The following is a 12,425-nucleotide window of genomic DNA, read 5'->3' as shown; positions in this document are numbered from 1 at the left end:
CCTTTTTCTTTGTGTGACTCTAAGCGTCTCCTCCAAGCCCTCCCGATTGGGTTGCCCTCGGAATCTTGAGCCAGCCTGTCCGTGGAGCCAGGCCCACCAACAGGGACCAGACTCCCTGCAGACCAAGCCCTCTCAGCAGCCTGGCTCGGGACATGCAGCCCAAGTGGCCCTTGTACAGAGCTCGCGGGATGCTGGATCAAGGAGGACACGCAGGGGCTAGGACGCTCAGCGTCACTAGAGACGGCCTTGTCCTGACCCAGGCAGCGTCCCCACCTCTCGGGATCAGTCCCCCAGCAGGCACCTTGGACATGAGACATCGAGAAGGCCTGCCAACGCCTGCCTCTTGGCCAGGCCCTTCCTTCTCTGCTCCCTACCCCTCTACCTTGGCTCAGAGCCAGTCCTCACATTGAGGCGACATCCTGGGGAGTGGTTCCAGCCTCACTTCCTGGACCTGAACCATGCCTAGGCCCCAGGCCCTCCGGTGTCTGCCCCCTACCTGCTCCCAGGCTTCCCAGGTGGCTCCTGCTCTTAGATTCCCAAGACTGTGATTTACTAACCACTCCCAGCCACCCCCAGACCCTACCCAGCTCAGCCCATGTTATCACCTGGCTCCCCCGGAGGCAGGAGGGGGTGGCTTCACCCCAGCATACAGCACACCATATGCTCTGGAGTTATCAGAGACATGGCATTGCTGGGGTTAATAAAGCCATAGGGATGCAAGTCCCTGCTCTTGCTGCCCCCTTCACCCCACAAGTCATGCCTGGAGCTGTGACACAGACCCAGGAGCTAAAGCCCAGGTAAGCAGGTGCAGAATCCCTAGAGGGCTGTGATGTCCTCCCTTCCTTCAGCTGCTCCATGCTCCCTAGCTCTGTGGTCTTGGGAGACTTCTGTAAACTCCCCCAGCCTCAGCTTCCTCACTCACAAAACAGGACCAGAAGTGTAGGAGAAACCACCTTCGACGAGGAGTGTGAGTGAGGCCTCTGCTGAAGGCATCATCCATGAACCAACATTGTACAAGGAACTGGATCTGGAGCAGCAAGAAACTGACTTGACCTTGGTTGCTATTCTTACTGTGTTGCCTTCCTGGTAAAAATGATTTCTTAGCCATGAATTCCCTCAAGATTCAAAATGTCTTTCTCATTTATTTGTGAAAATCCAGAACTTGGATTAGGATTTGCGTTCCTGTGCTTCACTTCTAAGGTGTCTCTGGGCACAACTTAATCTCATTCATTGTCTCTATGCTTGCATTTCTGCCCCACTGCACAGAAAATGTTTGGTGCAAAAAAGAGGCAGGATCACCATGTTCTGCAAAGAAGTTTCCATCCTGCAGAGAAAGCAGGTGGGCCTTGTTCCTGGGTGATAGGCCTTATCACTATTCTGCCTCTGAGCCCCTGACACATCTCAGAACTGATGCAAGTTAAAAGGCCTGGACACCACTGGGCTCATTGCCTGGCACACAGCGCCTCCTGGTGGGAGCTACACCAGCCGATATCAGTGGTTCTCAACCTTCTTAATGCCGCGACCCTTTAATATAGTTCCTCATGTTGTGGTGACCCCCAATTTCATTGTTACAAATTGAACATAATTAAAGCATAGTGATTAATCACAAAAACAATATGTAATTATATATGTGTTTTCCGATGGTCTTAGGCGACCCCTGTGAAAGGGTCCTTCGACCCCAAAGGACCAGGTCGCGACCCACAGGTTGAGAACTGCTAGTTCTTTTCTGCCTTCATATCAGGCAAATGGTGTCGGCTTTGGGGCTGTGAACACTTTCTAATATGAATAGTTAATGCTGGATAATCTACAATCTAGGATTTCAGTTATTGTTTCCTTTAATGGCACAAAACTGCTGATATTCCTGATTACGAATTTGGAATAAGAAATAAAGAACCAGCCCTTCTTCCTTGCCTAGAGCAGTACTTCTCAGCTCCTCTGATAATTGAAATAATATTCATTCTACATGAACTATTCCATTAAATAGAAAAATGAAGGAATATGTAGGAGATAAAATATGAGTTCAGCATTGCCTTGATACCTAAGCCAAAGAAAAGAAGACTGCAAAATCCTTAGTCAAATGCTCATCAACTGAATCCAACAACATAACAAAAGGATAATACATCATGACCAAGTGAGATCTACTACACAAATGCAAGGCTGGTTAAAAAGTAGGAAGCCAATCAGTGTAATCAACCATCTTAACAAACTAGAGAAGAAACACATATGATCATCTCAATGGATGCATTTGACAATAATATTCATTCCAAAAACAATTATGAATAGATGATACTTTTCTTAAACTGAAAAAGAGCATCTATGGAAAAACAAGCAATCTATAGCTGACATCATACTTAATGAAGAAAGACTGAATCTTCCCCTAAAACAGGACCCAGCACCAGAGTTCCTAATGAGTGCAACAAGGCAAGGACAAGAAGTGCAGTCTGTGGATGGGAAATAGAGAAATGCAATATGAATACAGCCTTAGAAAATTCTTAGGAATCTCCAAAAACATGCTGGGATGAATAAATAAATTTAACCCTATTGCAGGATATAAGATGAATACAAAATGAGTAACTGCAAGTGAAAATTTAAAGAAAAGCTATCATTTACAATAGCACCCAAAAATGCAAGAAATACTTAGTTATACATTTAACAAAATATTTACATGATACATAGACTGAAACCATACAATATTGATAAATTAAAGAAAACTTAAATAATAAAGAGATATACCATATTTATGAATTGGAAGACAAATTATGAATTGTCTTCCAAGCTGATCTATAGATTCAACACAATCCTAATCAATTGTTTGATTCTAAAATCCTTTATCTGAATCTCAAATTTATATGGATAATCAAAGGAACTAGAAAAGTCAAAATAATTTTGATGAAGAATAACAAAGTTGGAAGACTCACACTACATGATTTCAAGATGTACTATAAACTGTAGTGACCAAAACAGTATGGTATTGGTGAAAAGACAAACAAATAGATGAATGTAACAGAACAGAGAGTACAGAAATAGACCCACATGTATGTGGTTAATCACTTTTTGACCAAATGCCAATGCAATTCAGTGGAAATCTTTTCAACAATTAGTGCTGGATCAACTGGATAGTCCCATGGAAAAAAATAACCCCTGACCCTCTACTGCACACCATACACAAAAGTTAACTCAAAATGGATTATATATGTGAAACCTAAAACTATGGGGCAGGGGTGGGAAACCTTTTTTCTGCCAAGGGTCATTTGGATATTTATAACATCATTCTCAGACCTTACAAAATTATCCACTTAAAAATTAGCAGCAATATTTGGTCAAACATTTAATTGAACCACCCCTAAGGCCTTGGTAAGGCCAGACCAAATGATTTCTTGGGCCTTAAACGGCCCGTGGGCCAGAGGCTCCCCACCCGACTCTAGGGCTTCTAGAAAAAGACATTTAAAGGCAAGCTTTGTAGCCTTGCGACAGACAAAGATTGATTAGACATGGGACAAAAATATAAATTATAAAGGAAAAATTGATAGATTGGAATTGAATTCATTAAGAGCATGAAAAGACATGCTGCAGATTGGTATATATGCAATTCATGTATTAAGCAAAAGACTCATCTCCATAATCTAAAAATAACTCCTACTTTATTAATAATAAGAGAAAAACTCCCCTCCCCTCCCAACCCCAGCAAATGAGCAAAAGATTTAAACAGACATTTTACCATAGAATATATACAAATGGCCAATGAATATAGGGTGTTCCCCCAAAATGTATACGGACACTTTGAACAATTATAAAGACAATGTTTATTAAAATACATTTATTTTTCAAAATTGAGCTATCAGCTGTTAAAGTGTATAAACATTTTTGGGGACACCTTATATATAAAAAGATGCTCAACACCGTAAGTCATCAAGGAAATACAAATTAAAATCACAGTGAGAAGCCACTACATGCCTATTTGAATGGCTAAAATAAAAAGTCTGACTAGCCGAAACCAGTTTGGCTCAGTGGATAGAGCGTCGGCCTGTGGACTGAAAGGTCCCAGGTTTGATTCCGGTCAAGGGCATGTACCTTGGTTGTGGGCACATCCCCAGTAGGAGGTGTGCAGGAGGCAGCTGATCTATGTTTCTCTCTCATCGATGTTCCTAACTCTCTATCTCTCTCCCTTCCTCTCTGTAAAAAATTAATAAAATATATTAAAAAAAAAGTCTGACTATATCAATTGTTGGTATTGATGTGGAAAAACTGAAAGACTCACATATGACTGGTAGAAATTTAAATTTTAGAAAACAGTTAGGTAGTCTCTTAGGAGATTAGGCATGCAGGCCTGTCCTACCAAAAATAAAAGCCTATGTCCACACAAAGACTGATACACTTTCACAGCAGCTTATTGTAAGAGTCATTCACGTGTAAGTCTATCAAAACATGAGTGAATAACAAATTGTGGTATATCTATAGAATGAACTACTACTCCACAAAAATAAGTAAATAAATAAATAAATAAAGGAATTAATGGTACACTTGACAACATCAGTGAATCTCAAAATCCTTGAAGTAAAAGACATGAATAAAAAAAGACAGACAAAAATTAGCATATATTGTATAGTTCCATTTATATAAAGTTCTAGAAAATATAAACTAATCTATAGTGTTTGGAGATGGAGATGCAAAGGGACATGAGGAAAATTTGGGGATGAGGACAAGGTATGTTATCATGATTGTGGTGATAGTTTCATGGGTGTATAACATATGTCAAACTTGCCAAATTCTACACTTCAAAATGGGCAGCTTATTATACATCAAGTTGTAAGAACAACAACAGAGAAAGTATACATTTATTATATAATTTACAAGTTACTGAAAAATAGCTACACCAATAAAAGAGAAACATGCAAATTAGTGTCACTCCACTACACCTACCAGCCAATCAGGGCAAGTATGCAAATTAACCCAACAAAGATGGCAGCGGCCACAGAGCTGGAGGCTTGGGTTGCCCCCGGCAATGGAGGAAACCAAGCTTCCCGCCTGCCCTGGTCGCCGCTCAAGGAAGAGAACAACACACAGGTGCGGCCAGGAGCCTGAGAGGTCAACAGAGGGGCGCCTGCTCCAAGCTTCCACAGTGTGGCTGGGGGCAGGCCCCCAGTGGGGACACACACACACACACACACACACACACACACGTGCCTGCTCGGAGCCTTCGACGCTACTGGGGGCAGGCCCCCAGCAGGGGGACACACACACACAAACACACACACGGCACCTGCTCCGAGCCTCTGCTGCCAGACTGTGGCTTAGGCCTGCTCCCCACGGGGAACAGGCCTAAGTTATCAGTAAGACATCCACTGAGGGCTCCCAGACTGTGAGAGGGGGCAGGCTGGGCTGAGAGATCCCCACTCCCCAGTGCATGAATTTCATGCACCTGGCCTCTAGTAATAAATAAAACAAGTGCTCCCTTTGATTCAGCAAGCCCAGGTTTGGAAATTTATTCTACAGAAACAGAAGTGCCAATGTATTTGAGAACATCTATCACCATGTTGTTATAGAATCAAAAACAGAAACAACGAGCCCTGGCCAGAGTGACTTGGTTGGTTGAAGCATCGTCCTGTACACCAAAGGGTGTCAGGTTCAATTCCAGGTCAGGGCATATACACACCTAGGTTGTGGATCAGGGCGCATATGGGAGGCAATGGATCATTGTTTCTCTCCCCCATTGATCTTTCTCTCTCTCCCTTCCTCTCTCTTCTTCTCTCCAAAATTAATGAAAACATGTCCTTGTGTGAGGATTGAAAGAAGAAAAACCACAGAAACAACTTAAAGTGTCTTGCATCAGGGGGATGGATCAGTACAATATCAAGAACTATTGCCCAGCCATTAAAAAGGTATACTGTATGCATATACTTCAACTTGGAAGGATGTTTCTGCTGTGTGCCTAAATGAAAACAAAATGTAAATTACTGTTCAAACTGTTATGCAATGACATGATATAGATGGACAGATGGGTAGGTATTCATGGATGGATGAGCAGGCAGATTTTCTACATATGTGCTTCCATGTATGAACACATTAATCTGTTGCTATTTGCTGGGCTAGAAAGTCTTTGGGGGAAAATTTTGACATATTTATGAATTATTTAACTTGTAAAAATAAGTTTTACTTTTGTTCTTTAAAAATTAAAAAGAAAAAGGATTAAAATAAACACAAGTTTCAACTTGCTTTGAAATGCACGCGAAAAGTAGGTTGGCTTGAGGATTAGAGAAGGAGCCCAAGAGACAAAAGTACGATGGAAAAAGAGTAATAAAACATCAGTGGTAGAATCTAGGTAGACAGCACATGGATATTTGCTGTACCACTTGACAATGTCCACAATGACCTCTAGGGAAAACATGAGGTGAATAGATGATGATGATAAATGATAGATAGATAGATAGATAGATAGATAGATAGATAGATAGATAGATATGTGAGTGGGTGGATAAATAGCCAGAAAGATAAGGCCTCTGACCACTGCAAAAGTGAATTCATGATGCAACAGGTGACTTTCTTCTTCCTGGGTTGCCCAGGGTCAGGCATGCTTTATTTGACTATCCCAAGAGCACACCTTCTGAGCCATTTAATCTTATGCCGGGGTCAGTGTGGGATGCACTCTGGAGTGCACCCCAAGTCTGGGTATTTCCCAAGTGCACAGACTCTCCAGATATACATAGGTCTGTGGAAGGTTTGGAGTCTCAGAAATACCTGGTACCTCAGGGTCGTAAGGGAAGCCCCTGCCTCTTGGGGCATTTCTCCCCAACTTCACAGAGGAGCTCTGGTCACAGGCTGCCATGCACCAACTCCTACTGAGTTCTCAGATTCTCCAGGCTACCTGTGAATGCTGTTGCCACAGTGCTGTGAGGTTCTCCTTGAGGAAGCCAAAGCACAGAGCAGTCATGTCACCTAATCTAGGTCTCTAGTCTAGAGGGCATAGGGTTTTGTATGCATTCCTAAGCTCACACTCTTGACACTTCTGCCCATGTGGCTGTTTGTACAAGGGAAGGGAGGCCGAGGCTTCCGACTCCATCCCAGTCCAAATTCAACATCCAAGATCACACACAATTCCCTGTAGCCCCTAGGCCATGCCAGGTAGGCCTGGGTGGGGAAATGCATAGCATCTCCTGCTTTCATTCTGAGACTTGCACCCAACACACTATCTTCAGCGCCAGACATCCCTCGCTCCTGGAGAGTATGGAGAACTCTGGGCACAGAATTTCCTCCCAATGAGCTCAGGCCACACCCCAGGAGGGCAGGTTGCTCCTCCTGTAGGCTCTCTCTAACTCAGTCACCCCCAGCGACTCACAACAAACTCCAGTTTCTCCTCCGTGAGGCTCTGGGCCATATGCCTAAATCCAGGTGCAGCAAAGCTCCAGGCACCCCAGGTTGAGCCTGCATTTTAATAAGAGTCCAGGGGAAGCACTTTCCCCAGAAAGAGACTTCTTCCAGTTCTTCGCCCCCACCCTTCCTGGTCCAGAGGCTGTGCCTGGGCTCACGCAATGTGGAAATGTGTCCTCAGAAGACCAGAATGCATGCTCAGAGCTGGGATTCCCCAAGTGGAGGGGGAGCGGGAGGACCAGTCTTCCCAGCGGGGACTAAGGAGGCGTTACTATTATTATAAATCAGGCTCACTTCATTGGCTGCAAATGGTGGCGTGGTGTGACCATATGTCACTTGGGCATTAAACAAATCCTAATGAGCTAAAAATATGTTTCTTTTAGCTAATTGACCTCTCTGGCCTTCATAAACCACTGGGTAAACATCCTCAGATAATGATTTCCAGAGAGTAGATTGTGGCTGTCAAGTGTGCTGAGAAAGCCTGACCCCTCCCCACAGCCGCCTCCTCCGGCTGCCTGCTGAGGCCCACATGCGTGCCTGCCTGCTGGCTGCACAGCCCACATGTGTGCTGGAGATAAGGGGCCAAGTGACAGGAGTCGAGTCAGGCCACTCCCCCAGTGCTCTGCTTGGCTGTGTGCCCATGCTTTCGGTGGTGGTTGTCTCTGAGCCATCGTTGTCTCATCTGTGAAGTGAGGGAAATGCCCACCCCTGGAGGGATGCAGAGAAAAAACAAGGGTTCTCGGTCCTAGACAGGACCCAGGTCACTTCCATGTAAAGGAGCAGGAACTGGGAAACTGCCAGTCCAGCAGTCGATCACCTGGGACTGGCTCATGTGCTCCATGCAGGTAGGGAGTGGTCTGGTTACCTGTGGGCCCTGGGACCACAGGGATCCAAGTCCTACTCAGGTGAGCAGTGGGCTGGGGCCGAGCTCTCAGCCAACAGGAGAATGGATGCTCCTCAGGCCTCAGAGCTAACTCCCTCTGACCTGGAATCCCTGGTTCCGTGATGTCGGAAGACAGGTCCCCTCCTCACTCACCGAGCCCCACACTGAGGTCCAGACATGCCACTCCTGTCATTTGGAAGCCTCAGGGCCTAGGAATAAACTCCAAGCTCTGAAGTTGATGGGGGCCTTGGACTCGGTTTCTGCACTGTGTGAGCCGATGACCCCCAGGCTTTCTCTCCACCTCACCTCCACCTACTAAATTGTTTCTTTAGCTAAAAAACAGAGATAATATTTAACAGGGAGAACATATCAGTAGCTAGGTGCTTCCTTCTTGCTAGATGCTGTGAAGCGCTTTATGCTTATTTTCTCACTTAATTACACAATAAGTGAGACGTAAGGCCACAGAGAAGAGCGGCAGAACCAGGCCTCCAATGAATTCTGTCTAGTTCCAGAAGCAATGGGAAATGCTATTTACTTGCAAGTTAATGACCGCACTTGCAAGGACACTGTCAGCCTATACAGCATGGAGCCTGCATATGGCAGGAACTCAGAATAAATGGTTGTTATTCCCATGATTATGCACAGAAGTGACACAGCAAGATGAGACTCGGCATACCTTCTGGGTCAAACCAGCCTGTGCCAGCTGGGGGCTGAGGAGCTCGAATTAACTGGGATTAAAGGCGAACTGGAGGTGGAAGCTGAGCCTCAGCTCCACATTCTGTCTGCCGCTGAGAAGGCCGAGGAAGGAAGGCAGCCACACAGGCAGCAAGGGTCAAGGCAGGAGGCAGCTCTGTGCAGGAGCCGGCCCCCCTCTGGGTCCCCGTGAGGAGGGGTGGGCCCTGCTCTTGTCCAGCTGCTCTGTGTCCTGGCTGGTGCTGGGCATGGCCAAGGTCCTGCCGGATAACTATTGCTTCCTAGAGAGCCTGATGGGGAAGCAGGGAGCCATCGGCAGGCCATCAAGAGTCGGGAGAGCCTGGGCACCTCAGACCCTCAGACACTGGCCCACGTCCTGAGGGCGGGCAGTAGTGCAGAGCTTCTTGAAGGACCCCCGCCTGGTCACCTCCTATGAGCCCATGGCAAGTCCCAGCACTCACCAGCCTCACACAGAGGAACTGCTTGTCCGGCTACAGAGGGCATCCGCCATGATGTTCTGGAGGGCGATGTGGGCTCCTGCGGGTGGATGACATCCCGAGCCAGGAGGTGGTGAGCAAGCTCGGGGGCTTCCTGGCGGCCAGCGTCCGGAGGGAGCTCAGGGGCACTGCACGGGGGGCCACATTTCTGGCATCCCCTGCACCATCTCCTACCTGCACCCAGGAAACCCAGCCCTGCACCTGGACGCCATCTATGACCGCCCTCCCCGCCCCCCAACCCAATACAACCACCGAGATCAGGACTTGCCCCAGGTCCTGGGGGGGGGGGGGGGAGCAGGTACAGCGCCCACAAGGACGTGGTGGTCCTCACCAGCGGCCGCATCGCCCGAGTAGGGAGGACACCGCGCACATCCTCAGTGGCGAGGGGCCATCGTGGTGGGCGAACGAACCGGGGCCTGGGCCTCCTGATGCGGAGGCTAGGGCAGCCCCATTTCCTCCTCGTGGTGCCCGTGTCCTGGCCCCGGGGGCCCTGGGCGGGGGCAGCCCGCTGTGGGAAGGCAATGGGTGCTGCCTGTGTGGATACGCCCGCCAGGCAGGCCCTAGAGGAGGCCCTGCGGGAACTAGCGCTGGGGACCGCGTGCCCCCCCTGCGACCGCATGGACTTCTCCACTGTGGCTCCCAGGAGAGCCGGACTACTCAGCGCCGGTCTGCAGGCGGTGTCCCAGGACCCCAGGCTCCGGGTGCGACCATGGGGCCCCAAACCCCTCCGCGGGGCCTGAGCCTGGGGCTGCCCACTCCCACCCCCCTGCCCCCGAACTGCCCGCAGGAGAAGTTTCCCAGCGGCCCTGGAGGACTCCGGGTTCCAGGGGTCCATTCTGCCGGGCCATGAGGGCTACCTGTGCTGGGGCGCTGGGCCCTGCGTCCTGCGCCAGGTGTGGGGGGCTCTGCAGGCCGCGGAGCCCCTGATGGAGGACCTGCACAGGGACCCCGCCCGGAGCGCTGTCCTGCGCGGGGCCCTGCCGCTGCCCTTCCCCAGGGCCTCTTCACCACCCAGGTGAAGCACCATCATCACACGGGAGCACTTCCGCCTCGCTCCGGGGGCTCCCGGGCTCCGGGCGCGTGGTGTACCTGCTCCCCAGCCACCTGCCTGGCCAGGGCCGCCGAGGAGATGGCCGTCCTGCAGTCGCTGGGCTGGGCCACGCTGCTGGGCGAGATCACTGTCACCGGGGGCCCCACTGCACAGCGCACTGCCCCTGCTGCAGACCCGAGGGCAGCCTGGTGCTCACGGTGCCCTGCTTACCCTCATCAACAACTGCAGCGAGCGCAGCTGGCCAAGGAGGCCCTGCACAGGGCCCAGGAGGTGCTGGCGTTGCACCGGGGCCTGGGGCCTTGGTGAAGGGCACGCGTGTCTGCTGGAGGCTCACTATGCACAGCCTGTCGGGCAGAGAGGAGACCTGCTATGAGCCAAGCTGGCCAGAGGGCCCACCGCACAGCCATGGGCCTGGAGTCCGTGGCTTCCCAGCTCACGGCTGACCTGTAAGAGGTGTCTGTCTGGAGACTACCATGCTCTGGTACTGCACAGCCTCAGGGGCTGGCACCAGAGGAGGTGCCCCCTCTCCTGCCAGCTCCTCCCCCAGGAGCCCTCCTACCTCATCGGGCCCTGTTCAAGACAGGTGCTGCCAGCCCGCTGGGCTACTTGCGCTTTGAGCCGTGGCTGAGCTAGAGACCATGAAGGCATCAGGCCGCAGCTGACGCTGCTGGTGTGGCGAGGCTGGTGGACACGGCCAGCCGTGCTGGTCATCGATCTGCGCTACAACCCTGGCAGCTACTCCACGGAGGGGCCCCTGCTCTGTTCCTACTTTCCTGAGGCAGAGCCCCGCCAGTACCTCTACTCTGTCTTTGGCAGGGCCACCTCGAGGGTCACAGAGGTGCGGCCCTTCCCCAGGTGACTGGTCAGCGCTACAGCCCCACAAGGACCTGCACATCCTGATGAGCCACACCAGCAGGTCAGCAACGAAGGCTTTTGCTCACACCATGCAGGACCTGCAGCAGGCCACCATCCTCAGGGAGCCCACGGCTGGAGGGGGCCTCTCTGTGGGCATCTACCAGGTGGGCAGAAGTCCCTTATATGCCTCCATGCCCACGCCGATGGCCCTGAGCGCCAGCACTGGCGAGACCTGGGACTGGCAGGAGGAGAGCCTGACATCACCGTGCCCATGAGCGAGGCCCTCTCCATGCCCAGGACAAAGCGGGTCTGCGTGCCAAGGTGCCCCCTCTGCTGAAGACCGCCGGAAGCCGGTCATGGATAACTATGCCTCCCCTGATGTGGCTGCCACACTGAGCCATCTGGAGAGCTGTTATTCGAGGGTGACCTCTGAAGGGGTGCTGGCTGAGATGCTGGGGCTGACCTGCAGGTGCTGTCTTGGGGCCCACACCTGAAGACAGCCCAGATTCCTGAGGATCGTGCCCATGCAGGTGAGAGGCACGGGGGGCTGGGCTGGGCTGAGCACAGTTCCATTAGGGGGCCGACTGACTGCACGCCCAGGTTCTGTGCGAGGTGCTAGGTGATGGCTTCCAGACTTATTTTCACCTTTGAGCTCTTACCAGACACATCTTGTTCTCTCTCCCTCTGCAGCCCATCCATTCCCATGCTCGGGGTCCCTGAGCACCTCTGTGGAGCATTGGTACCCACAGGGACTCGGTTTGGAAACCCGGGGTATAGAAGGTGCCACTCTCTTGTCTGGGTGAAGACAGGTGTTTGCGGAGCTTCTCATTGTCAGTGCTGGGAAGAGTCGGTAAGTTAGTGAAACACTGAGCGGACGAATCAGTGTTGAGGAGTTTGCTGCTCGGTGGATGCAATATTATATCTTATTTAACCCTCTATATTCATAGTCGTTTCATTTCAACACATGCTCAATATAAAAATTATTATGAATGAGATGTTTTATACAAAGTCTTTAAAATCTTACAGCAAGTTCCCATGCTCATGTGTCACTTGTCTAGTGTGCTCAACAGACATCTGTAGC

At 50.0% G+C, this 12,425-nt stretch overlaps 1 protein-coding gene across 1 annotated transcript; it reads left to right on the top strand.

Moving 5' to 3' along the window:
• The first annotated feature begins 714 nt into the window (after positions 1 to 714).
• RBP3 (retinol binding protein 3) lies at positions 715 to 11,838 on the top strand. The gene is given in 23 exon segments (XM_059661966.1): positions 715 to 797; positions 9,162 to 9,253; positions 9,256 to 9,332; positions 9,334 to 9,439; positions 9,442 to 9,474; positions 9,477 to 9,560; positions 9,563 to 9,726; positions 9,729 to 10,159; positions 10,161 to 10,237; positions 10,240 to 10,453; positions 10,555 to 10,624; positions 10,626 to 10,663; positions 10,665 to 10,700; positions 10,702 to 10,785; positions 10,787 to 10,878; positions 10,881 to 11,102; positions 11,105 to 11,131; positions 11,134 to 11,328; positions 11,331 to 11,363; positions 11,366 to 11,581; positions 11,584 to 11,631; positions 11,634 to 11,693; positions 11,696 to 11,838. Coding segments are annotated over 23 exon segments (2,625 nt in total).
• Positions 11,839 to 12,425: the final 587 nt, after the last annotated feature.

The sequence above is a fragment of the Myotis daubentonii genome, chromosome 13, assembly GCF_963259705.1.
Source record: "Myotis daubentonii chromosome 13, mMyoDau2.1, whole genome shotgun sequence".
NCBI classification, from domain to species: Eukaryota; Metazoa; Chordata; class Mammalia; order Chiroptera; family Vespertilionidae; genus Myotis; species Myotis daubentonii.
The sequence above is the reverse complement of the archived record's forward strand: the minus strand, read 5'-3'. Positions and strand labels throughout refer to the sequence as shown.